General features: G+C 37.9%; 1 protein-coding gene across 1 annotated transcript in view; it reads right to left on the bottom strand.

Moving 5' to 3' along the window:
* The window catches only part of LOC128369683 (dynein axonemal heavy chain 8-like), a 34,500-nt gene that overhangs the window by 1,091 nt on the left and 9,136 nt on the right, over positions 1-24,273 (bottom strand). Inside the window, exons 23-89 of the mRNA XM_053330762.1 lie at positions 24,136-24,242; positions 23,971-24,058; positions 23,706-23,832; positions 23,165-23,337; positions 22,939-23,065; positions 22,087-22,322; positions 21,713-21,817; positions 21,487-21,600; positions 21,327-21,389; positions 20,853-20,953; positions 20,596-20,733; positions 20,156-20,396; positions 19,838-20,037; positions 19,227-19,380; positions 18,907-19,070; positions 18,566-18,668; positions 18,252-18,356; positions 17,828-17,989; positions 16,989-17,213; positions 16,705-16,877; positions 16,394-16,572; positions 16,099-16,286; positions 15,925-16,011; positions 15,725-15,832; positions 15,517-15,651; positions 15,260-15,421; positions 14,909-15,155; positions 14,356-14,597; positions 14,113-14,253; positions 13,781-14,012; positions 13,545-13,687; positions 13,305-13,439; positions 13,094-13,216; positions 12,790-13,003; positions 12,589-12,698; positions 12,337-12,500; positions 12,058-12,250; positions 11,854-11,976; positions 11,636-11,766; positions 10,534-10,687; positions 10,091-10,255; positions 9,133-9,359; positions 8,853-8,971; positions 8,641-8,744; positions 8,125-8,301; positions 7,874-8,041; positions 7,487-7,702; positions 6,958-7,095; positions 6,750-6,877; positions 6,386-6,557; positions 6,119-6,274; positions 5,872-6,027; positions 5,604-5,786; positions 5,260-5,365; positions 4,892-5,144; positions 4,171-4,361; positions 3,962-4,083; positions 3,757-3,872; positions 3,460-3,662; positions 3,283-3,356; positions 3,046-3,198; positions 2,731-2,886; positions 2,006-2,122; positions 1,826-1,927; positions 1,497-1,657; positions 310-466; positions 65-217 (exon numbers count right to left, since the gene is read on the bottom strand). Coding sequence (XP_053186737.1) covers positions 65-217; positions 310-466; positions 1,497-1,657; positions 1,826-1,927; positions 2,006-2,122; positions 2,731-2,886; positions 3,046-3,198; positions 3,283-3,356; positions 3,460-3,662; positions 3,757-3,872; positions 3,962-4,083; positions 4,171-4,361; positions 4,892-5,144; positions 5,260-5,365; positions 5,604-5,786; positions 5,872-6,027; positions 6,119-6,274; positions 6,386-6,557; positions 6,750-6,877; positions 6,958-7,095; positions 7,487-7,702; positions 7,874-8,041; positions 8,125-8,301; positions 8,641-8,744; positions 8,853-8,971; positions 9,133-9,359; positions 10,091-10,255; positions 10,534-10,687; positions 11,636-11,766; positions 11,854-11,976; positions 12,058-12,250; positions 12,337-12,500; positions 12,589-12,698; positions 12,790-13,003; positions 13,094-13,216; positions 13,305-13,439; positions 13,545-13,687; positions 13,781-14,012; positions 14,113-14,253; positions 14,356-14,597; positions 14,909-15,155; positions 15,260-15,421; positions 15,517-15,651; positions 15,725-15,832; positions 15,925-16,011; positions 16,099-16,286; positions 16,394-16,572; positions 16,705-16,877; positions 16,989-17,213; positions 17,828-17,989; positions 18,252-18,356; positions 18,566-18,668; positions 18,907-19,070; positions 19,227-19,380; positions 19,838-20,037; positions 20,156-20,396; positions 20,596-20,733; positions 20,853-20,953; positions 21,327-21,389; positions 21,487-21,600; positions 21,713-21,817; positions 22,087-22,322; positions 22,939-23,065; positions 23,165-23,337; positions 23,706-23,832; positions 23,971-24,058; positions 24,136-24,242 — 10,290 coding nt within the window. The remainder of the gene's footprint in view (positions 1-64; positions 218-309; positions 467-1,496; positions 1,658-1,825; positions 1,928-2,005; positions 2,123-2,730; positions 2,887-3,045; positions 3,199-3,282; positions 3,357-3,459; positions 3,663-3,756; positions 3,873-3,961; positions 4,084-4,170; positions 4,362-4,891; positions 5,145-5,259; positions 5,366-5,603; positions 5,787-5,871; positions 6,028-6,118; positions 6,275-6,385; positions 6,558-6,749; positions 6,878-6,957; positions 7,096-7,486; positions 7,703-7,873; positions 8,042-8,124; positions 8,302-8,640; positions 8,745-8,852; positions 8,972-9,132; positions 9,360-10,090; positions 10,256-10,533; positions 10,688-11,635; positions 11,767-11,853; positions 11,977-12,057; positions 12,251-12,336; positions 12,501-12,588; positions 12,699-12,789; positions 13,004-13,093; positions 13,217-13,304; positions 13,440-13,544; positions 13,688-13,780; positions 14,013-14,112; positions 14,254-14,355; positions 14,598-14,908; positions 15,156-15,259; positions 15,422-15,516; positions 15,652-15,724; positions 15,833-15,924; positions 16,012-16,098; positions 16,287-16,393; positions 16,573-16,704; positions 16,878-16,988; positions 17,214-17,827; positions 17,990-18,251; positions 18,357-18,565; positions 18,669-18,906; positions 19,071-19,226; positions 19,381-19,837; positions 20,038-20,155; positions 20,397-20,595; positions 20,734-20,852; positions 20,954-21,326; positions 21,390-21,486; positions 21,601-21,712; positions 21,818-22,086; positions 22,323-22,938; positions 23,066-23,164; positions 23,338-23,705; positions 23,833-23,970; positions 24,059-24,135; positions 24,243-24,273) is intronic.

The raw sequence follows: 24,273 nt of genomic DNA, 5'->3' as shown, positions 1-24,273 counted from the left end.
TTAAAGTTGTTAAAAAAAAAACGTTTTTTTTTACTGGTAGAGAGGGATGACTCAGTATTCTGACCTCACTCATTATGATAGTGCCATCAATAGCCAGCTTCAGGTCAGTCAGACTAGTGCGCACAACGCCGATGATCCTTTGCATTCGATCCACTTCCTGACGTAGGAAGATGTTCATTGGGTTCAGAGCACCCATCTTCAACAGCCTGGCTCTGACCTTAAACCATCAAAAGTTACATTTCAGTTTAGAATATAGTCAGTGCAAAGGTTAGTGACTAAAACCATGTAGTGTTGATCAAACAAACAGACCTCATGTGGCACATAATTAGGAGGCAGTTTCTTTAACATGTCCTCTGCCATGCTGTAAACAATGGACTCCCGAGTAGCTCCTGACCCCCCTCCGCTTTCTTTGGGCTGGATATTTGTGATTGTATCCAGCACTTCGGCAGATGTGTTTGTCTGGTATCTGGTCAACATTAAACACCAAGCACAATTTGTGATTTTAGCAATATCATACATTATAAACAGTGCCTGGCCAAAAAAAAAGTTGCCACCAAAAAAAAAGGTCACATGCTCTATTATTTCATTGGACCGTCTTTAGCTTTGATTATGGCATGCATTCGCTGTGGCATTGTTTCGATAAGCTTCTGCAATGTCACAAGATTGATTTCCATCCAGTGTTGCATTAATTTGCAATCCATGTGTGAAAATGATGTCTCATGCTCCCTGAACCACTCTTTCACAATTTGAGCAATCCTGGCATTGTCATCTTGGAATATGCCCGTGCATGCCTGTAGTAAACATACCTTAAACATTTGGTGAAATCAAATCGTAGAAAAACAACAGTAGAACTCAGGGCTATGTTTAATAGTGAAAGTAAGAGCATTTCGGGATTGGGACTGCACAGCTGTGCAGCCTTAAGAAAACCACTTATCAGTGAGGCTAATCGGAAAAAAAAGGCTTCAATTTGCCAGTGAGCATAAAGATTGGACTCTGGAGTAATGGAAGGTCATGTGGTCTGATGAGTCCAGATTTACCCTGTTCCAGAGTGATGGGCGCATCAGGGTAAGAAGGGAGGCAGATGAAGTGATGCACCCATCATGCCTAGTGCCTACTGTACAAGCCTGTGGCGGCAGTGCTATGATCTGGGGTTGCTGCAGTTGGTCAGGTCTAGGTTCAGCAACAGCATGTGCCCAAAGAAGGAGGTCAGCTGACTACCAGAATATACTGAATGACCAGGTTATTCCAGCTATGGAGTTTTTCTTCCCTGATGGCACGGGCTGGCATATTCTAAGATGACAATGCCAAGATTCATCGGGCTCAAATTGTGAAAGAGTGGTTCAGGGAGCATGAGACATCATTTTCACACATGGATTGTCCACCACAGAGTCCAGACCTTAACCCCATTGACAATCTTTGGGATGTGCTGGAGAAAGCTTTTCTTTTTGGTGGCCAGGCAGTGTATTATTGAGAGGTCAAGTATAATATCAACTTACGTGATGTCAGCATTAGGATGCAGCCCCAAAGCTTGGGGTGAATCCATAGTAGGCAGGTTCTGAATAAATTCCATATACTCCTCTATTGTCTTACACACTGGGATTTTGTAGCCCGTGTAGAAGCAAAACGCTGGATCAAACATCTTTTTACTAAACCACACCTATAATTAAAAATGGAAAAATAAACGTTACACAAACTCCAATGTATTGTACTAAGTACATTGAGTTGCCAGTGGTGCTGTTGAATTGTATTGGTTTATACTGTCCCGTATTGTTTCCAATATGTAATCTACAAGAAATTCCAGATTATGAAAAAATGTGATTATTACTCGAGCAAAACACTTCAGTAGGCGTTTGTCATAGTCATCTGTGACCCTTCCTCCATACTGAACTTCGGCTAGCATGTAACGCACAGTTACCCATGACACATCCTGTGGGGAAAAAGCAAAACGTGGTAAGTGAGGAAAGATGTAAAGAAATTCTTAAAAATGAGATCATTGAATCCTTACCTTCTTGGGACCACAATCATCCAGGTGTCTCTCAACAAATTCAACACTTGCAGTGAAATCAGCAGAGTTGAATTCATAGGGTATGTTCCAACCCAAGGGTCCAAATTTGCGCCGTTCCTTAAAAAGGAAGCAGTAAAACAAATGATCATATACTGAATCAAGCCAATAATAATAATCAGTTAATTCTGAAGACTATGTGATTATGAAGGCCTGTCTTCCCTAGCTGTGTTTGAGAGAACAAACTCAAAAACATGAGCAGATTTGAAATTATGTTCAATCATGTATGTAATGTGAACCTGAAGAATGCGAAAATTAAAGTGTAATCTTACATTTTTAAATCACTAATGACTCAAATCATGACAGCCTTTCAGAGGGATTTCCAAGGGATAAACCCCAAACAAATATATCCGATAATCATACAAAACATTCTGGGCCAGATTTATTAAGAAAATGGTGTTGCATTTATAATGTTAGTGAGTTCCTCACAGTTCAGGCACATCTTGGTCAGAATTAATTAAAATGGCAAGTAATACAACACAGATTATTTTATTTTGTATAAATAGGATTTAGGAAGTTCATTTGTATGTAATTAACTTGTTGAATCCTAGAAATAAAAAATAATAACATAAAAAAAATATGATGAATTATTTTGACCCTTCTGTGCTTCTAGTCTGAACTCAGCCAGGGTTTCAATATTTTGCCACCATCTTCTCAGTGATAATTACCTGCACAGCAGTGTGGAGAAAGGCCACACTGTACAGCAAAGGCTTCCATGTGGGCAGGTTGCTGACTTCCAACTGGATCTGTGAAATTCCTGCAAATGTTCGTTTTAAGCCAGCACGAATTCCCTGGGGTGGATCGTTGGTAAACTTGATAGACGACTGCAGGTGAAGGGAGGAAAAATGTTTGCTTGAAGCTTGTTCATATAATATAATATTTTTAAAAAATCACCACAGTATTTATAGAGGCTCGGGGCAAGACGCAATGATGACAAGTAATACATTCATAACACCTTGCATAAAAACATAGTAAAATGTCACCTGTAAGAGTGTGATGGAGAATAGATTGTGTGGTTCCGTGGTAATCCACACCCTGAAAGTATCATGCATGCTCTCTGCTGTAGTGATTGTATCTAGCAATTCATCCATAAACTCCAGTCCCAGATGGCAATTCTGCAGGAGGACCCAACCTCCCTATGCATATTCAGATAAAGAGCCCACAGATCAGGTCAAGTAACCAGACATCAATGTAATACTTGATCAACTCAGAATACATACTTGTGACATTGACATCTGAACGAGCTTCCTTGCATGCACCTCTTGCCCTTGCCCCATGGATATAGCTCTGCATTCTGTTAGACAGAAAAATATTATGAGAACACGACACAAAGGAAGCAGTCGTCAGGGTTAAGACAAAATGTTTCAAACAATGGAGTATAAATATGGGAGTCTCACCAAGTTCGAGTTTCTTAGCAAGTCCTTCAATTTGTTCAGTGGGATCTGAGCCCATGGAAAGGAAACAGATTAGTGGGGTGCGAGGGTCACTCTCCTCCCATGTGCTGTGAAGGTTCAAAATGACTGGCTCAGCAAACCTCATGCCGAGGGAATCTCCCACATACTTTCTGGCCTGAGACAAGGTACGATCAGGACACCATGACCTGGAAGAAACGGATTGTAGGAATATAGAATTAAATGTTATATTGTGTATTTGAACACATGCAGTAAGCAATGCGATTGGCAGCAGGGCTCAACCTAATTAGCAAAAGTTTGTTGAAGACTTCAAGGGCGTTGTATCCATCTGGGATGACACATTCCTCTGGAGCATCAGCATTGAGCCATGCTTTCCAGGCCTTTCCATTTTGAGACACCTACAAGATATGTAAATAGCAACACCTTAGGGCATATTTATGAATGAATAAGATTAATATATGATATAATCCATAGAACTTTAGCTCACCTGGTTTATAATGTTATTGAACTGTTGCAATTTGCTGAGTTCCACCAAGTTAAGCCACACCATATCAAGGATCCAACTGAATGGCTTTGCGGGACATGTCTTCAGGTCAAGAGCTGCACCACCTAGATGTACATGTAGGATATTGACATGTTAAAATACACCATAGAAAAAGGTTGATTACATTTTTCTGTTAATGACGATTTTCTGACCTTTAATCAGAATCTGAAATTTGTTGTGCTCTATTTTGTTATTCTGTAGGTCAATCTTGAGGGCCAGCAAAAGGGTGAAGATGAACTTGTGGTTTTCATACAGGCCTCTAACTGTGTATCTGAACACTTCAAAAGTCAGATGTTCAATGATGTTTGCAATTCGCTTCTGAGTTTTCGAGGACTTCTCAGACCTATAAAAACATAGTAAGCACAGGAAAGACTTCATGTACGGAACAGTGTGCGACAAGGATATGCTCTTCCATTATTTGGTAAAAATTAAGGTTGTGTTTAAATTGTCATCTTTTTTGGTTTATCTATAATATTAATATTAGTTTCACAAAGCACAATGCATTCACAAAGTATACAGACCCCTTCATTTATTTTCACATTATATTGTAGCCTTATGTTAAAATAGTTTAAATTAATTTTTTCCCTCGGTAACCTTTAATGACAAAGCAAAAACAGATTTTTAAACATTTTTGCAAATTTATAAAAAAGGAAATACTGAAATATCAACATTAACATAAGTATTCAGTCCCTTTGTAATGGCAGTGGATGGCTGCAACATAACAATATGTGAGAAAACATTTTCTGACTGTACGGTACTGAGTGACCTAGTATGACAGGTAGGGTCCTTAGTTCAAATACTGTTCCATGCTCAAAAAAAGCACTAAGATTATTCAGAAATAAACTTTTTAAACTGGCTTAGATTAGATCATACCTTGCTAGTGACAGATCGAAGATTTTGAGGAACTGGCCGAGTGAGGTCTGGTACATGACATTGACCATGCTCATCTCTGTGATGAGGAAATAAAGGGTGCTACCTCGGGAGGCAACGGGTCGATATTCTGCTTGAGCTACATTAATCTTCAACTCTGCGTCTGCTGCAACAGTGAGCTTTGCACTAACTTCAGCAGCAGTATGCTTAGTGACACTCAAAATGCCGATCATGGAGTCATCATCAACCAAGGAACCTTCAATTACACAAACATAACACTTTTTAGTTTTCAGAAATATATGACATTACAGGTGTCCAAGAAATGACATGAATCTACTTCATGTCATGAAAGGTACATCTTCCTGATGTACCTTTTGTGCTGCTAAGTTTGTACAGCAAGTTGTCCTCCAACTCCTGCATCTTTCTCTTATTGGCAGTCACATCCTCAATTAGCTTCAGTCTCTCTGCCTCTAGTTCCTGTAAACACATTAAGATAACCATCACAACTCATCAGTGGTACTTAAATCCACATAGAGCTTTAGACAGGATCAGTATTACATTACAGGTGACAGAAAAGAGAACATTTAGGTGATTGAGCCAACCAAACCCAACTGACACGTTGTTGCTGTTTTAACCATATAATGTGATATTTTGCATTAATAAAGATCCATGTGAGAAAAAATGGTTGTGTACATGGCAAAACATAATCACTTACATGTTTTTCTGTGAGGATGACTCGACCAAGTAGCTGGTTCTCCAGGCCCTTCATGTTTACAGTGAAATCAATGATGGATGTTTTGGCGCTGACTTCTGGGGTGTATGCTGGATTAGGCAGTTTGGTAGTTATATAGAGCTGGAATCCATCCATCACATTCACCTCCTTGTCTCCTACTTTAACCTACACAGGAAAAGTCCAAGAATTTAAAAGAGGACATATTTTACAATTGTATCATCAATTACAAGTGGTTATAACATTGAAATACCTTGAAACTCCTCCCAGACTTGATGAAGTTTTTCTCAAGGACATTGTCAAGGGCAGGGTCCAACTCCTCACACACATCTTCAATAAGCAGTGGGCGTCCCAAGGAAAGACAGTCTTCCATATGAGTGCGAAAGAACTTGTGATTGAGGGAAGTGGCCTGAAAGCGAGATGACACAGTATTTTCATTATATAGGTTACCATACGGGGGGCGGGGGGGGGATCAATTGCATTTCATTAAGGTGTTGTACCTGGAGTGAATTGGCCTTTTCTTTTTCCTTAATCCAAGCCTTTCCTTGTGTCTGGGGATCAATGAGGAGGGGATATCTTGTTGCTTTTGTGACAATGATGCCGTTCTGCACTGATAAGTCATCTCCTGGCAGTCCTTGAAGGTTCCACTCACTTATCTTAGACAGTTAAATAGAGGTATGAATATGTTTCATCACATGAATAAAATCTTATGCAAGCTACTGTAGAAGTATGTTTTTGTGTGTGTGGCAGTTTTCTGTTGTTCTTACAGTGGGAGGGTCCACTAGGGCAGAAATTAGGTTAAGATTTTCTGTGAAAGGGATTTTATGGCTCCTGAGCTCTGCCTCCCAGATGTCCTTCAATAACATATCACGGAAACTCTGGTTGAATGGCCCACAGTAAGAAAGGAAGCCAGTGAGCTGTAGCACATCACCCACAAGTCTGCCAAAGAGAGCAGAAGCAAATGGCCTCATTTAAAGTCTTTCAAATGTTCAGGATACGTACAACACAAAAAATCTCCTCTGAAAAAGTCAGACATAATCATTATAATAATTGTCCCCAACATTGTATGGGTCCATGAAAAATTATTTTTCAACTAAAATTAAACTAGATTCTATTTTCTTTGTAACCTACCTGTTGATCTGTGATTTAAATTCTTTGCTTTGCTCAATCCAGCGTATTTTTTCTCCACTTAGTCCATCAATAAGTGCAGATGCAGCCTGCATTTTATTTTTACACATCTCAGCATCATCCAACAAGTCCTAAAAAACACGATATTTTAGGTCACTCCAAATTACAATTTCTAGCTCGAAGTAAATGCAATGTTTAGGTAAAATCACACCTGTTTTTCTTTCATTGCAGCATCACATTTGGCCTTGACTTTGTCAAACTCAGCCTGTTTCTCAGCCAGCGTTGATTCAGCTTTGTTTAGCTCATTGGTAGCCACTTTTGAGCGGCTTTCCTGAATCGCCAGGTTAGCCTAGTCACAGATGAAGGACACTGATGTTCACAAAACTTAGAGTACAGCAAAAATATTTTTATAAGCATCATATAATTTGTAATATACAGTGGAATATATAACATCAATTAACTAAATTCTATAATTTACATCCTAAAAAATATGATTCTTATAAAATGCGTGATGCCACTCAAACAAACTTAAATTTTAAAGTCAACTTTTGTTTCCTTTCTAAACTTACATGCCAGATTGGAGAACTAAAATAACTGAAAATGTGTTTGTATTGAGCTTTGTTACATTATGTACATCAGTAGGTGAGCCCTTTAGCTTAAATTATGGGTATCATTAATCCTTAAATACAGCACTAACTATGCCATTAATATATTGCATAAATGATGAAGGTGAATTTTACCTTAAGTGGCAGCACCTCTTTGTTTATGCCAAAGAATGTGGCCATGGCCCGCGTCCATGCAAGCATACCAGCTACATTACCACACACTTTCTTTGCATTTTCCATTGTGTAATCATCCATGTCAAAGTAGACCTGCAGAAGTTCTACAGTTTCTTCATTTATTTTGTCCTTTGGGAACTGCTGGAGGGAGGTCATGAAACCGGCGCCACTCATTAACTAAAGAGTAGACAAAGACAGACAAAAGGCAGCCATGAGTAACTTTTGAATATTCTTATAGTACAGAAAACAATAATTTAGGTTCACAGAAAGCACTTAGAACGTGCAGGTGGTGAGTTACTGGAGCAGAGGTACAACTATAAAAATGTATTAAAAAAGGATTTTTGCTACCTTCAGTGCTTCTGACCATGTTGGCTTAAGACATAGCCGTTCTGGATCAATAGAGATAGGGTCTAACTTCTTTTGGAATAAAAGCACGCAGCAGTCCATAATCCTCATGATCAGATGAGGAGGTTTGGCCAGTTTTCTCACAGTGGCAATGTCAGCAGGCTTGATGGTCTGTAAAATTTCAAAATATATCAAAATGTATATTCCATATGTTGTAAATATAATATACTCAACAGAAGTAACATAAGTCTTACATTCAGTGCAGCTTTAGCCTCTTCTAATGCTGGTTTTGCAGCCTCCAGTTTTTCTTCTGCAATGGCTTTCTCTTTTTCAATTGCATCCACAATTTTTTGGGCTCGATCCTTCACAACCTGGACTTCATTCTTGACAATGGTAGCAGCTTCGGCACTGACTGTTACCTCTGCCACCACCTTCATGATTGCAACAAGAAATGTCTCACATAAGAGGTATCATATAAATGTCCATAAACTGCTGACATGTGATACAGTTTTCCAGTTATTCTTGTTTTCACAAAATATAGGGCAAACATTTATATTTATTATAACCCATATTTAATGAAAAATACAAAACCCCCATTGACAAATTGATGAACTTACTCTATATGTCATACTTGTCACTACCTTTGTTTGTTTTGTTTCATGTCACTTTTTAATTCAGATTTTATAAGTTATACATGATCCATCCATTATATATCATGCTCTTTATCTTTTGCAGGGTCATGAGAGGCTTTAGTCTATATTATTATTTACCTTGTCAGCTTTGACAGATGCTATAGCCAACTCCTTTTCCTTGATTTCAAGATCTTTTGACAGTTGAGCCACAGACTTACTAGCCTCCATCAGTTTGTCCAGTCCTGAAAATCAGTAATATCTTATAAAAATCCTTTCCCTAAGTAGACCTAGCAAAGCTGTCCCAAATAAGATCCTAATCGTAGTTTATCTTAGCTTTGCTGCTTTCTTACCGACATTCATGCGCTCTGCAAGTGTGTTGATGTAGTCATGTTTTTCAGAGTACAGTGTTTTGTAACCATTTATAAAAGAGAGGTAGGATTTGGGGGTGACATGAGTTCTTCTTCTGAACCTGAAAGATCAAACAGCATACAACTTTAAGTTCATGTGAAATATGTTTCTAAACTAAAAAGTACAGTACCAGTCAAAACATAGCAAACTTGGTACTGTATATATGGATATAAATAAATATAATGTAACAATATTAATATAGATATTATCTCAGTGTTATACCTTTCAAAGTAGCTTTCACAAGTGATGGATACTTTGTCATGATATGTACCCATGGTGGTCACCACAGATGCTTTCACATCAGTAGAGCAAACCATGGGAAACTCTGACAAGAAATAGTTGGACACAGCCACCAGAGCCTCATTGGGCCAAGGGGTGAACCAGTCCATTGTGCACCCGGATATCAACCCTGGAAATTTCAGAGATCGGGAGCGAAACTTCTGTCCCACCTGTCAAGGAGAGTACACAAGGCTACAGTGTGCAAATGTGAAAAATGATTTGGGCACTCTGATGTGAGTGACTGGGATCTGACTCTCAATGCATACAGATGTCACTTTTGCTGGTTAAGATGACACAATATGAAAAAACTAGATGACAGAATATATTGGAACTTGGCTAATGTTGGGTTTGTGTAATCTCTGTAGCCTCAAAAGAAATAGCAGTCTCTAAGTAGTACAAAAAAAAGATGCATTAATGAAGCATAATGCACTTCTGTCCTTTGCTATGTCTCAACTCAACCACATTAAAATAGCTGATTTACAAATGTAGAGATTTATCTGGTGGTGATAGACTTAATCAACAGTATGTGAACCTGTTTGGCAAGGGCTTAAATGTAATGAACGTTCTTTTATATATTAAAGTTCAAGTATAGTAGTAGTAGTAGTATATAGTAGAATAGTTAAAGTATAGTAAAGTGTGGAGCCATGATAGATACAACGTAATCTAAGAAAGAATATTAATTAGTGCAGGGATAGGTTTGTAAGTGTGTGTGTAAGGTATTAGTTCTAGTTTGTTTCTTTTGGGCATGTAATGCAATAGAACAAAAACAGGACATTAGACAATGACATTACCATAGGTGACAACTGAAACAAAAGGTATAAATGTACAAGGATACAGTTTTTGAGCATCTGATCTTAGGGCAACCAGCTTTTCATAATGGATGGACTAAATTTTAACCTACCGGAGAGAAACACAGGACTACGTGCAGATTCTTTTTGGACCGTGCTATGAAGTAGTCATAAAGGTTATCAAACGTTGGTGGAACACGAGGCAACTCCCTTTTCATCACAGGGATCAGGTTCTGGGTGATCTCTTGGATCTCATCTTTAGCAAAAAGGTTGGAGACCTGCACACAGTTAAATCACAGTGAATTCATTAGGGCTAGCATTACTTTGAGATCTTTTTACAAAATTTGGACTTAATTTATAATACCTCAGTAAGCCAAAATTGTAAAAATGTTCCATTATGACAATAACATAATCCTAACATGATTTATTGTTTCAATGGAATAAATAGGAAAGTCCTCAACTACAGTGTCTAAATATAATATAAGTTTGTTTGGGTGATCATGAATTGAGGGTTCACAGACATCAGTGCTTTTCACCCTCAAAGTGAAGTCCTCACCTCTCCAGAAGAAAGAACATTGTTGAGGTACTCGAGGAACGCCTCATCTTTGATTTCATTGTCAGTGAAGATGAAGGTGATGCCTTTGCCGTCAGCCCCAGCTGTCTTATACAACACTTTCAGATCTTCCATGAAATTACTTACATTGTATGTTCTAATGAAAAGACAAACACAGCAGTGTAAGAAACAAGTATTCTTAAGTGTGAATGTAGCAAAACAATGAGGATTGGTAAGAACACATCATTTTGGAAAACTGGATCAAAAATACCAACAAAGGTTCAAAGGATACTTATTCATTTGGCTTTACATACACGACTAACCTCTTAAAATGTATTTTTCTTATCAAAATAGCCTTACCACTAAAAAAAATTGCCTTTGAGTTGAAAGTGGTTTCTGTGGGCAGCTGTATAAAATGTATAGCTGTTTTAAAGTTGTAAAAATAGTACAGGAGGACACCGTCTGAAATGAGATTGTCTCAGCTATAAAACATGAATCTCTCCAAAATCTTATTTGTAAAAAATAAAAGATGTTAAATGAAAATCTGTTAATAACAGAAGCAATCAGTATGTAGCGTCTGTTGTTTCTCTTCACAGTAGTTGTTGTTCAGTTATAACTGAATGAATTAGCTGATTTACATCTTGTTTTTGTCAGGTTTTTCAGAACAAACTACTGCACACATAAAGGCAGCTGTGGCCAAGAGCAGCTTCTGTTTCTGCTCAATTATTTGACAGTTTTTCCTCTTGTAGATTTCCACCAGGAGCAGGATGGGAAATAATCTCCAAAGAAATCTAGGTGTAGTCTTGCAAATGGTGACAGTGCAAGATCCTCAGCCTTTGCAAAATCTGTGCCTAAAAACTCAGTGACTAATGACACATTGTCTTTAAATGTGAGAGGGTGTCAAACTTCAGTCTTTTCAAAGTCTTTTAGTGTATGGTAGGCATTCAGGTGAAAAAGTGATCAGTATTGGGTTAACAAAAAGTTACTTTAAATAACATTTAACAATATTGCATTTCTACACACACTTTAAAACAAAATACATCATTAGCTATTGAGTTTTCATCCTATTTACCAGCATCTCTTGTTACTGCGTTGCTCTTTTTACCTTGTCAACGTGATCTGGAAGATGTTGTATCCAGCTATGTATGAGGCCAGGCGAGTCAAGCTCTGTTTCCCTGATCCTCCTACTCCCACAAGCAGGGCATTTCCATTGTCCGTTCGAATGACACGTGAGATCTATGGGAGGCAAATCTCAAATGAATCAGAATTATCTGTAGTCTTCACTACAGGATATGTATCTGTTAGATTGGCTTCTAGTCTGACCTTGACAAGATGAGTCATGGCATCCGTAAAGAAAACTAAATCTAGGCTGGAGCCTCTGATGACCTCGTTGTGTTGGGCCTGATACATCATTAGCTTTTCTGATAAGAACTCAAAAGTTGGCACCTGGAAGAACATTAGTTTGCTCAGATGATGGTGACATAACAGTACAAATATCATTAAATGGCCTAATTACCAAGGTCATACCAATTCATAAATTTTGGGGGCATCAAAACAGGCATCATCATCCTCTTCTCCAGTGGGCTCAGGGGCATCTCGCAGGAAGTCGACGAAGTATGGCTCAGGATGAAGTTCTGGTACGAGGTTGGGATCAACATGCTCTTCGACCACACGAGTTATATTTTTTTCAAACCACTCTCTGTCCTCAGCGCAAATAAACCTATAGAAAAATACATTTCAGTTGAACTTTTTGGCATTTTATTGTATTTAAAGGGGGATTTGTGGAATGTAAGAACTTCACTGTACCTATCAGCAATCACCCTCGTACATTCACTCTTGAAAAGAGCCAAGAGAGTGGAGACATCACCACACTCCTCAGCCTTGATGTTTAACATTCCTTGCCAGATCCTGGACAAGTCCCTCAAATTAAAGATATAATGGAACTTGGACGGTGTGGGAAGCATTTTTGCCTTTAATGTGAAATCATACAATCAGGACATGTCTTCATTAATAAATCTATCACTATGATCAATTCCACATTATTTTCCAAGTGATTACCTTTGTCCACTGCCATAAAATTCTCCCAGCAGACACAAGACATGTCACCATTTCTGATATCTCAGGCTTGAATTTCCTGCATTCATGGAAATATCCACAGCCAATTATACCTGTACAAACAGAACATCAGAAAACAACTTCAGTGTTTCATTAGAGCTAATACATAGAAAGCAGAGAAAATGTAATTTTAGGGACAGGTACCAAAGATCTTATCAATAGAGATGTTAGATGGCAGAGTACAGTTGAAGACAGTAAACTGTCTCTTAAGTCTTTGAGGAATGTCGTTTCTCCCTCCACCAGGATGAATCATGGCAGCCAGTATCTGCACGTCCACAATAGTGGTGAAGTCTCCTGGTTTGTCCAAATTATACATGCCACTCATTTCCATCATCTGCCGGACTATCTCGTTGGTAATCTGTTGGATAGATACATACAGTAGTTACTCTAATTGAATTGACTGAACATGAAATAGTAAATATATAACAAAAACCTGCTATATAAACACCTGATCTCCCCATTCATTGACAATGGGCATGTTTATATCATCAACGAAGACAGTCATCCTGCGTCCCCCTGGGGGTCCATAGGTACTGCCAATTCGTTTCTCAATGTAGCTCTCCACTGTTCGCTGTAATGAAAAAAAAATTGCTATTGCAAACAAAACTCTATTTTAAACTTAATAAGGACAACAATACAGAACACAAAAAATATTCTACCTGAAACATAACAGGCTCTGTTGCTGAAGAGAAGTTCAGAGATTTGGACAGGTCTGTCTCAGGATCATACTTTTTTGTATGGCTTTTTATCATCACTGTTTTGGCTGTACCTTGTTCACCAATAAGCAATACAGCCTATACAAGAAAAATATGTAAAGTCTTTCATAGATATACTGTAAACAAAATTAAGTAATTACTTTTTTAATAAAAATTACATCCATTTGAAAGGGACAAGATCACCTTGCGTTGTTTGGCAATAGTTTCCAGCAAGAAAGAGGTTCTTGTGTTATCCACATTTGGCACAAGGATGGAGGCATAGTCTGGCACATAATCTGTTGGATAGATATACTCCCCCACATGGTTGTTCCAATGACACCACTCACCTGTAACAGAAATCACCATACATACAGTGGTTATCCATCACTTAAAACTAGATAAAAAAAAGAGGTGGTATTAAATATATGAAATTAATGTACCATTTGAGTTGACCATGTACTCAAACATAGTCTCTCCTGTCTTTGTTTCAGGCACATCAATGCCGCTGTCATGTGCTCTGATAAAGGTCTCCAGTTTGTCACGATCGTCCAACTCCAAAAGGGCTCCCACACTCCACATTAGACAGAAGACAAAGAGACGTTCCATGTGTTTGCTACCAACTAAGCCCCCTGTCTCTTTGGTTGGGATGAGGCCTTCCAACAGATTCACAGACTAAAAGGAAATCATTATCAGATTATTCTGTGTTGTAAGAAAAAGGTTAACAGCATTATCCAATTACTGTCTGACTTCAGCATTTCTTCTTGGTACACACCTGCATTATGTAGTTGCACTCCAAAAAATCCATTTTGGGTTTAAGGTTCTGCTTCATATACAAGTAAGCATCCTCAAATATCCTTTCATATAAACCCATAATGCTTCCTGCTTCTTCTGCATTACGCTTGTTAGTCCATCCCTAAAACATAAAGCCTGTATTCAACTTAAGCACAGAATTGTGATAAAAGTATTGTTTTAATCTACGAAGACTTTCTCCGTGGATGACTGATGACAACTTTACCTGCAGTATGGGATGCCAGGTGAGAGCTGAGGAGCTCATGAAGACCATACCCACCCGAGACACAGTTGCAGGGGAAGCATTATCCATGTTGTGTACTTCAAACACCAGCTTGCAGCATGGAGACATTGTGATGCGATCACCATTAGCCAGAGTCAGTGTTTTGTTATCATCCAGCACAGAGTTCAGGTTCTCAATCCATATGGCATCCACAGGACCATCCAACAAAATCCATATGAACTCTCCTGAAGGGAATCCATGATCAGCCATCAAAATTCAAATGTTAAATTAAAAACTACCTCTTGAGTATTTTACTTGTTGGGCAGGGCTGGAGACTCAATACCCAAGCACATCATGTCCACATGTTGAAGTGTCCTTGAGCAAGATACTGAACCTGAAGACACACCTAGGTATGTGTAGGTGGGTGAGTGTGAATCAGAGCTAAATTGTAAGGCTCTTTAAGTAATAGAAAATAATTCATTCAATAATGCAATGAGGCAACAAATGACATACATGAAGATATATTTAAATGTGCACTCAACTTTGTGTCACAAACCTTTTTTGGCTTTTAGCGTCCTCCTCCACAGAGTGGAAAAAATGCCATCTGTCCAATCATTGGTGGCTGCATCTAGACGGCCAAACATCTGCGGTGCCGTGATGGCCTTTGGGTTCATGCGCAACTCTCTATGTGGGGCTCCACATTCAGTCATGGCTCGTTGGAGGATGTTGATGACAGCAGTCTTCCCAGCTCCACTTGGGCCCAGAGTCATCAGGCCGTGCCGTACACGTGAAGCCTCATAAAGCTGTTGGTAACAGTAACATAACAGAGTGGTATTTTCCAAATTAACACTTGGTAAAATCTAAGACGACAGGAACAAAGCATGTGTATGAACATGTTTTGAGGTACCTGGACCAACTTAAGATTCCATGGGGGGTGGTTGACAATTCCAGCAAGCTCAACTTGATGAGCTACAGCAGCTTGAAGTTCAACATATGTACTCCCATCCAGCTGGATACCAGGGAAAAGGTCATTGATCAGACTAAGAAAGAGAGGTTCATCTTCATCCACCTGAAACACACAAAAAGATTCAAATACGGTGCCTGCCTACACAGTAAAATATAAGATGTAATATCTCGCTTTGTCAATAGAGTTCCTGTCTTTACCAGTTTAGAAAGATTCATGTCACGCAGCACTCTCATGACAGTGCTGGACTCTGAATCATTGGGTCGTGCTCTCTTACTGGCCCCTAGTGTTCTCAACACAGATAAGATGTTCCTCAGGCCAAAGTCATAGTGGACCTGGTAAATAGTAGAGGTTGTGTGTCAATAATTATTCACTTTCCGAATTAGGCACTGGTCATTTGCCTCTCACCTGTTTGGTGAGTTGTTCTTCACACAGTTTATAAAGGACAAAAAATTTCTGGGCCAAGATAACGTTTTCATTGAATCCGCAACTGGCCAGTTTGACTCTCATGATGATCTGCCAAAAACAACAGTGAGGAAGTGACTTTCAGTTAGGACTATAGCTAAAATGAATAAAATTACTCTCCATCAATAGTAGCCTTGACGTACCTGCCGGTCTGGCACCATCATAGACACTGTCCTGAATTGCACTTTTAAGTTTTCAGGAAGTTCTTGACGACCAGCATATCCAGGGTTCTAGGCATGGAATGACAACATGTTGGAAAAAATCTGATGTTGCTTTGAAATGTTAATTACAAGATTTATAAGATTTGTTTGTTCTACCATAGTGATGAACAGGCCAAACTCTGGATTCAGGCTCACGCAGTCTCCGTCAGTAAAGATGAAAGTGCTTTTATGCTTCTTGCGTGATTGCAAAACAATGTAGATCTGCTGAGCAGCGACAGACAGCACTGGCAGGTCAATTCTGTTGAACTCATCAAAGCAACCCCAGGACCCTGATTGTGCAAGGCCTGAAACAAACAATTAAAAAAAACAAAAAAGAAGACAAAACTTCAAAATAAGATACCTAAAATAATTAATATCCACACTACTGGATGAATCATTTTGTTAGGCATACCTTTGTAAATCCTGCCAAGTCCTCTGAAGTCCATCTGGTCGGAGCAGTTGAAGACCACCACATACTTGCCAAGGCAGCGACCCATGTCCTTAGTGGTTTCAGTCTTTCCAGTGCCAGCTGGCCCTGCAGGGGCTCCCCCCATGCTCATGCCCAGAGCCTGGGCTAATGTGATGTAACACCTGCAGATAGAAAAGCAACTCTCTGACTCAACTTAAGAAATTAAATCCCATATGAAAATTTAATTCCATTATAAAAAGCTTCTTAAGGAAAATCCTGCATAGTATGCCTTTAAGTAATTTGTCTTCTCTTGCCTGTCAGTCAGAGGGGTGATGACCAAACGGTCAGTACAGCCAAGGAACTCATTCTGATAAATGAAGTCGACATTAGTGATGGACACAATGACTTTATCCAGGTCTTCCTTGTAGTAAAATCTGCTCTGCTTTAGCCATTCAAAGTCATTGATAGATTTAATACGCTTTTTTACCTGAGGAAAAAAACAGAACATCAATCTGAATGTGTTATACAAATGACAATAACCATTATTTTATAATATTAAAAGATCCATGATAACAGTAAGACTTTTCAAAGAACCTACTAGGTCGTTAAATATATCACTTTGGTGCACATGGATTGTGACAAGCGTCTCATACTTGATCCTGTCAAACTTGCTCAGGTCATAGGTTGTTTGTTTAATGAGAACGCTGAGTAGATTTAAGAATTTCTTTTTGGTTAGAGGCATGATCTCCTTGTCATCTTCAGCATTTTGAAGTGCCTCTTCTGAATCTCTTGTCCAAAGCATTTGGATTCCCAGCAAGCCCACCTAAAGGAGTAAAAAGGCATTAAAAAGATGAAGGGGGATGGGAAGGTTTGTCTAAGCGTTTGACTGGTACTGTACTAAAAAAACAACTAAAGACATAAGAATGTCACCAGTTTCTCTTCATACTCCAACACTACAAGGTTACTTATCTTTATTATTATTATTTATTTATTTATTTTTACAAACTTTTGACAAAAAGTACATCCAAAAATATAAAAACTATGTTCACAGAGAAAGGTAAATTCATTTTAAAAAATCATGATTAAATTTGTAGTTATTTCATTAGTCCTGAGGTCATAATTCCAGACACTCAGGCTAAAGTTGTCAAATGATCACCATGTAGTACTTTGATATGAATATGGATTCACATTATCTACAATGTGCAATGATGATAGTCTAAGTTTATAGAGAACAGAGTTTCAAACTGCTGTTGCAGAAGCATCTATGGGGAGTTGTGGTTAGAGGGTGGACAGTTCTTGTCATAGTTCATAGCAAGGGAGAACATCTGCTATAATAACACCCTGTACAAACCAACCGTTGACCTAGAATCTAATCCAAAGGCATTTGGGTGATATCTAGCCTTTTTTTCTTTTCTGGCATACACTAGTCACACTGACCTGTGCTTGGAACTTGTTGAGGAAGGAGAGAAGATCAAAGTCTTCATCATTGATCTCTAGTTCTGAAGCTTTAATAACAGTGTGCAATGAAGACTGCTGTTGCATCAACAGCACTCCGAGCCAGAGCTCTACTGGTCCTTGTGCCAGGACATGACTGTCCAGCTGGAACCACAAACACATGTTTACTACTTTATTCTATAAGATCAATGCTGGAAATCAAGTACAAAATTAAACAAGTTTACTACAAAAAGAGTTTAAAAAAAATAAAAAAAATCCACAATTTAACACCTTTATCACCTTTATTCTTCATGGGTAATTTTACTTTTTGTACATTAGTGTACGTTTATATCTTTTTGTACCCTTTTCTATTAATTCTTGCATAATGTTACAGTTATTATAAGTTAATACAATTAACATTACATACCGGTAATTTCTCTCCTTCTTGTGAAATAACAGCCAAGATCCTGTCATATTCTGTTGTGTGAAACTCTGCTTCATTGACATTATCAAAAACTCCAAGGAGATGTGACTGGAAAAAAAAAAAAAAAAGTTACTAGTTTTACAAATGCTTTTTTCCTGACAAACTCAAGCAATCAATAAGTCAATATGGCTGACAGTTAAGTAAATTCATATGAAAAGCAATACAGGAAAAGCTAAAACTCCTTATTTCTCAATGTTAAGAAATCTTTTAAAAATTCAAAATAAGTAAATAAATAAATAAATAATAAATGTTCTAACCTGAATTGTGTGAGAATCACTTGCTTGTCCTAGGATTTCCAAGAGGGATGGATCAGACACAAAGAAGAATCGTGGGAACAGGAGTCGTTTTTTCTCAAGGTACCTGTTGAGTCAGATAACATCAATCCAGTGTGCATATCATCTTCATCCACTGTACAATAACATTTGTATGACCTGCAGCACGTCATTCATTCCAAACCCTTCTTCATGATTCAAAGACATTGGCAAGTCAGAGTAACAAAAATAGGTGGAAAAAAGGTCTAATGAAAACTAAAATGCAAATACTGATTTTTCAAACAGGGTTAGGGTACAAACTACAAAGAGCTTTGGCAAAGCTTTACCCTGCAAGAGACTTTTGACAGAACTCCAGCTGTTTCTGAAGGTCTGGGAGGAGCTGTCCAAGAGTTGGATCTGCCACACAGCACTCCACCACATTTGTAACCTTTTGGGCTCGCTGCATGATCGTAATCCAGGACTTGTCAATATTCTGGAAACGCTTTGCTTCCTATGTTGGTAAAAATCAAGTATTTTAAGAAGAAATTAGGATTACACTGTATGCTATATATTTGAAATATCTCCATGCTACAATTAACCTCAATACCTCAACATTTTAATTTTTTAATAAAATAAAGAATAAAAAGATATAAAGCATAAATTATACCTGTGGAAGGTCTTTGGCAATGTCACCCCCAACAAACACAGCCTCCAAATAGATCCACAGATTTTGCACAATAACCCACTGTTCAATGACATCAGATGATGTTGAAAGCTTGGAGACCCAATCCTGGATCTCTGCTTTGTAGAAGGTACAATACCTACAAAGAAATAACCACTGTCACAAGGTCCTAAAGACAGTACAAAACATTGGGCTTCATGTTCCTGAATTAGGTTGAGGACCCAAATGCGACACACATGGACGTGACCAGTACATTTTACAATTCTGGTGACCACAGACATAGGCACAACACAGATGCAATCCGGCACAGTTAGGTACAACGTGGAAGAGAGGCTCAATACATTATCAGTAGGAGGAATACAAAATCAGCAGGAGTTGTCCGGGCGCATTCAATAATGACCAATCATATAAGTTCCTCTCATCCCTTATAAAAATAACCACAGGTGAATCAGGGGTAGAGAGAGAAATAATCACACAAAAAATGCACTTAGCAGCAGCACAGATTTGTGATGTGCTTACACTTGTTCCTCATTCTGAATGTGAAATCTAATTTTCCAGCAACTCAAAACTTCAAGTTACTGTTTGCTCAGTTCTACCTGTTACTCAGCAGTGACCCCAGCACCATCAGACTGTCCTCTAGCATGGTAAGGATCTCTGTTGTGTCTGCCCCTTTCAGCATTAGTTCTCCTCTATCTTTGAATGTATTCAAGCTCAATGTCTGCACAGACCAGACTTCTTTCACTTGTGTCAACTTGGCCTCGATATCCTTCTCCTTCACAGCTGATATGCAGATGTCCTACAGATGAAGAAAGCCAAGCTTAAGAGGGTGAATACAAATGAACAGATACAATATTGTGGCTACAAAATGGGATGTGTGTTTAAATGTTACCACACTGTCTAAACTGAGAGCAAACCTCAATATCTTCTTTGTATTTCAACAGAGGTGCTTCCATGATGTTCTGTAGTGTAAAGGTACTGGACTCCACTTCAAATTCGTGACCAGTTAGATTTGCGATCCGATCCCAGTGTCTTCTCATCATAGATTTGTTTGCCATCATCTCAAGCAAAGGGCATGACTCACTAAAATCATCAATCGTCTTCTTCAGGTCCAGGAAAGCCTGCCATTCCTTTAGTCCTTTGGGTAGCTTTCGGCACCTAGAAAAGAAAAAAAGGATACATTTATGAAGAAATACAGTAATTGTTTTTTCGCTTCCCTTCATAATATATATTTGAATATTTCCACCCTATTAATTTAGCTAATTACATTTTGATATTGGCATGTGCCTAACTACAAGCCAAATCATTCCCCATCAAAAAAACTCACAGAAACAGAAAACAGTGTTGGAAAATGTACCTGTTCTGAAAGTCCAAAAGTTCTGAATTGATCTTTTCGATGTCCACATCTGTCCACAGAATGCTATAGTACCCACTGATCTTACCCATCACTGCATTATACAAGCCATAGAGTTTCTGAAGCAGGTCAAGTTCTTTTCTAAGGTAATCATAGGAAATCAAAGCTTTATTAGTACATTATGAAATACAATTATAATCAAAGTATTAATACAATTCTTAGTGTAATGTATGATAAGCCTTTGTAGAGTAGTAACACACTTTTTCTTTTGAAGACATTCATACTCCGTAACTGGCAGGCCAAGAAGCTGCTCCCCAGATGTATATGTGTTGAAATTTTTCCACAGTTCTTCAAATTTAGCCTAAATAAAATTAAAAAAAAAGGTCATCAAATACACAAGACACTACCATCTCAGAAAAGTAAGATACTAATATATATTTGTATTTTTGTAGTTTACAAAAAAAAACCAAAACAACATAAAACAAACAAACAAGAAAAAACACAATACAAAAAATTGAGACTAAGCAAAATGTCAAGCTGACAAGAACTCCCGCCAGGCCAAAAATAACATCAAATATCTATTCATTCAAAAATCAATAGTGTTTGATAGCTTTTGTGCAGCACTGTCCTGAAATGCGAGTCAACCTCCATGATGCTGCCTGGGAAACTATTGGTACTTTTATGGAATAGAGCAGCAGAAAAGTGACACTGAATTTGAAATTACATGAAATTACCTGACATGCACGGAGCCTGAGGCTGGCTTCTTGAGGAGCTATGCCCTCAGCCATGGGACCTTCCTTAAATGCCATAGGAACTTATTAATATATGAATTCAAATTGTTATGGTTGAAAACTTACACACAGTGTTAAACACAAAAATGTACAAATTACTTACTGTATCATATTGTTCTACAAAAGTGCAAACATTATTTTGGAAAGTGGCAACGCACTCCACAAGGTTTAGTTTGAACTTGGGTTGCTTTCGAACAAGTTCATCTTGAACTGATCTCTGGGAATGTCCGGAATCAAAAAACAAGATCACAGAGTTACTAAAAATGAACTCTTATACAGATTATAATATCCAAAAACAAAATAAGCATAAATATAATGATAATACTAACAGCTTTAGACTGCAGCTGTGTGAAGAAATGCCTCAGATTGTGTACACCCTCTGCTTCTTTTTTGGTTACTTCTGCTTCATATTTAGTCAGAATTTCAAAGGCTTCCTGTAAAATGTCATAAGATGGTTATTTGACAATTACAAATACACATTAAAACTCCAGTTCTAACTTATGAAGATACATACTAAATACAGAAATGCAACAGGACACCAGATTCCCCCAGCAAAAACCCTGAACCTGGCTCAGATTTTGCAACAACACAATCCAACTGGTCAATCACATTTGCAAACACTCCTATTTACTTCGCATTTGTTGCAGTAAGAGATTAGATTTATGCCACTCTCATCAAAAAGAAATGACTGTGCTGTTCATACCTCAATGGAAATCAATGTCATGTCAGTCTGTATTTCAGCATCCCGAAGCTTAGACAGGGCTCCCATGGCATTGCGTACATCCTCCAGATTAGTCACAGGATGAGATAGTTGCATGATGTATTTGTTGGTATGTATGCTGGTGTCAATCATTTTCTTTTTGTACTGCTCCTTCAGGTATTTGCATAAGAGTTTCTTCCAGCCTTTAGTCTCAACTGTTAGTGACCTTTTAAATGGATCTGTATACAAGAGATATCATTTGTTGTGCAGCCTTCTAACTTCTACACAGTTCACACACCAAACACAAATGATGACGTAACCAGTGTGAAAAGAAACAGCATTTAAAAGATTATAAGTGTATGATTTTTAAACCTCAGCTCTATCATAGTGAGTTTCCTCCAAATGCCACCATGAGGTTGACATTTGGTTTTTAGTTCAATCTCTTGACAACTATTGGGTAGATTTTAATATTGTACAGACATTAATGCTTGACACAGGATGAACTGTAATCAATTTGAGAATCTCCGTCTTTATCATGTACATCATGAGGTCAAAATGTAAATCTGTTCAATCCTTGGTTCATTATCAAATACCTGAAAAACTTACATTGCTAATCAGCTTCAACTGTATTTTGTGTTTAGAGCTCATTTGTAAATGTTGTCATGGTAACGTTCTTAACTAAAGCTTAGCTTTTGCTCCTCCCTCTGGCTGTGTGCCGTAAAGCTATCTCTCTACTCTCTACCCAGAAATTTAACCCACTATCACACCATGTAAAATGTAATGTAGGGGCCAGAAAGAAATTCAGAGTGATGAAAAATAATAGTTGCTGTATACAAGACATTACTGCTACCTTACCTGTTGACAATTCAGTGAACCCGAAAGCAATGATGGATTTGATATCATCAATTTCATGTTCAACTGAGTCATAGTGCTGGATTTCTGATTTCATCTGGATCAAGGATGGATTGCTGTTCATGAATTCCTTTAAAAGTTAAGATAATATTAATATCATTATAGTAAGAAAAAAAAGAGATTCTGACTAAAAGTCAAAACAATATATTATGTTCACAGGACAACACACCTTTATTTTGAGGTCTCTGTCTTCATCCCAGATCACTCTGAATGGACTGAACTGCTCCAAAACATCAGTTGCTTGTTCTCTCTCAGAGCTAACAGCTGATTTCAGGTTGACCACAGCCTTTTTGATGTCCTTGTGTTCAACAACTCTTTGATAGAAATTCTCTTTCTCTTTGCCTATGAGATGATTACAAGTAACCACAATTTGTTCTTGAAAAGGGTTAGGGTTAATAAAACTAATCATGTTCACATCACACCACATCGAATACTGAGAGCTGCCCACAATTGTGAGTATTGATTTTATTATACATTGTATTATCATATTAAATAAAAGATGAAATAATCAATGTTGACTATTCATTTTTTTAATACAGAGCTCAACAATTGAATAACTTTATTAACTTAAACTTACCCCATACTGTATACTAAGTGTTCTTTATTACTATCCCCATATTTTTATTATACATTCAGGCATATGTCTTTCCTTGTAGCTTATCTTTGTTTAGTTTTTAAAAAAATGTATGTGTCTTTTTACTATGACTCACCTTTACTCTTTGTGCCATCATGGCCATATTCCCGCTGCCAGCAAATAATACCCTTGCTAACTTCCAACACCAAGTCAATCAGATGAGTTATGGTTTGTTGGATCTCATCTACAGTGGGAATCATCACCTAATCACAAACAAATATCAGACAGAGGAACAACATTTTCTGTTTCACAAGATGGGCAAGCAATTCCAGATTATCCTTTCCTCCTATAAAGTAACTAGTGTAACTAAAATCAGCTGTCAATTAGTAGTAGAGACTCACCACATTGGGCATGATCAGTTGGACTTCAGATTTTATTAGTGGGACCAGCTTAGACACAGAGTTTGACTTCTGATAAGTTGATGTCTTTCTGTAAGAAATTGTATGGTGTTGCTAAGGTACTGTTAAGGTATTATATTACATACTGATAAACCCAGAAATACTTACTTGGTGCCAAAGATTCTCCTTTTCAGTGTGTCAAGAGATAACTTAGTTGTCTTGACCAGTGCATCCAACACCCTTGCACTTAAGTATTCATAAAGCTTCTTAAATTCCTGAAATGTCAATTTTCATTTCAAGCAATCA

Source organism: Scomber japonicus, chromosome 12 (assembly GCF_027409825.1).
Source record: "Scomber japonicus isolate fScoJap1 chromosome 12, fScoJap1.pri, whole genome shotgun sequence".
NCBI classification, from domain to species: Eukaryota; Metazoa; Chordata; class Actinopteri; order Scombriformes; family Scombridae; genus Scomber; species Scomber japonicus.
Note: the sequence above shows the minus strand (reverse complement) of the source record. Positions and strands in the feature narration are given on the sequence as shown.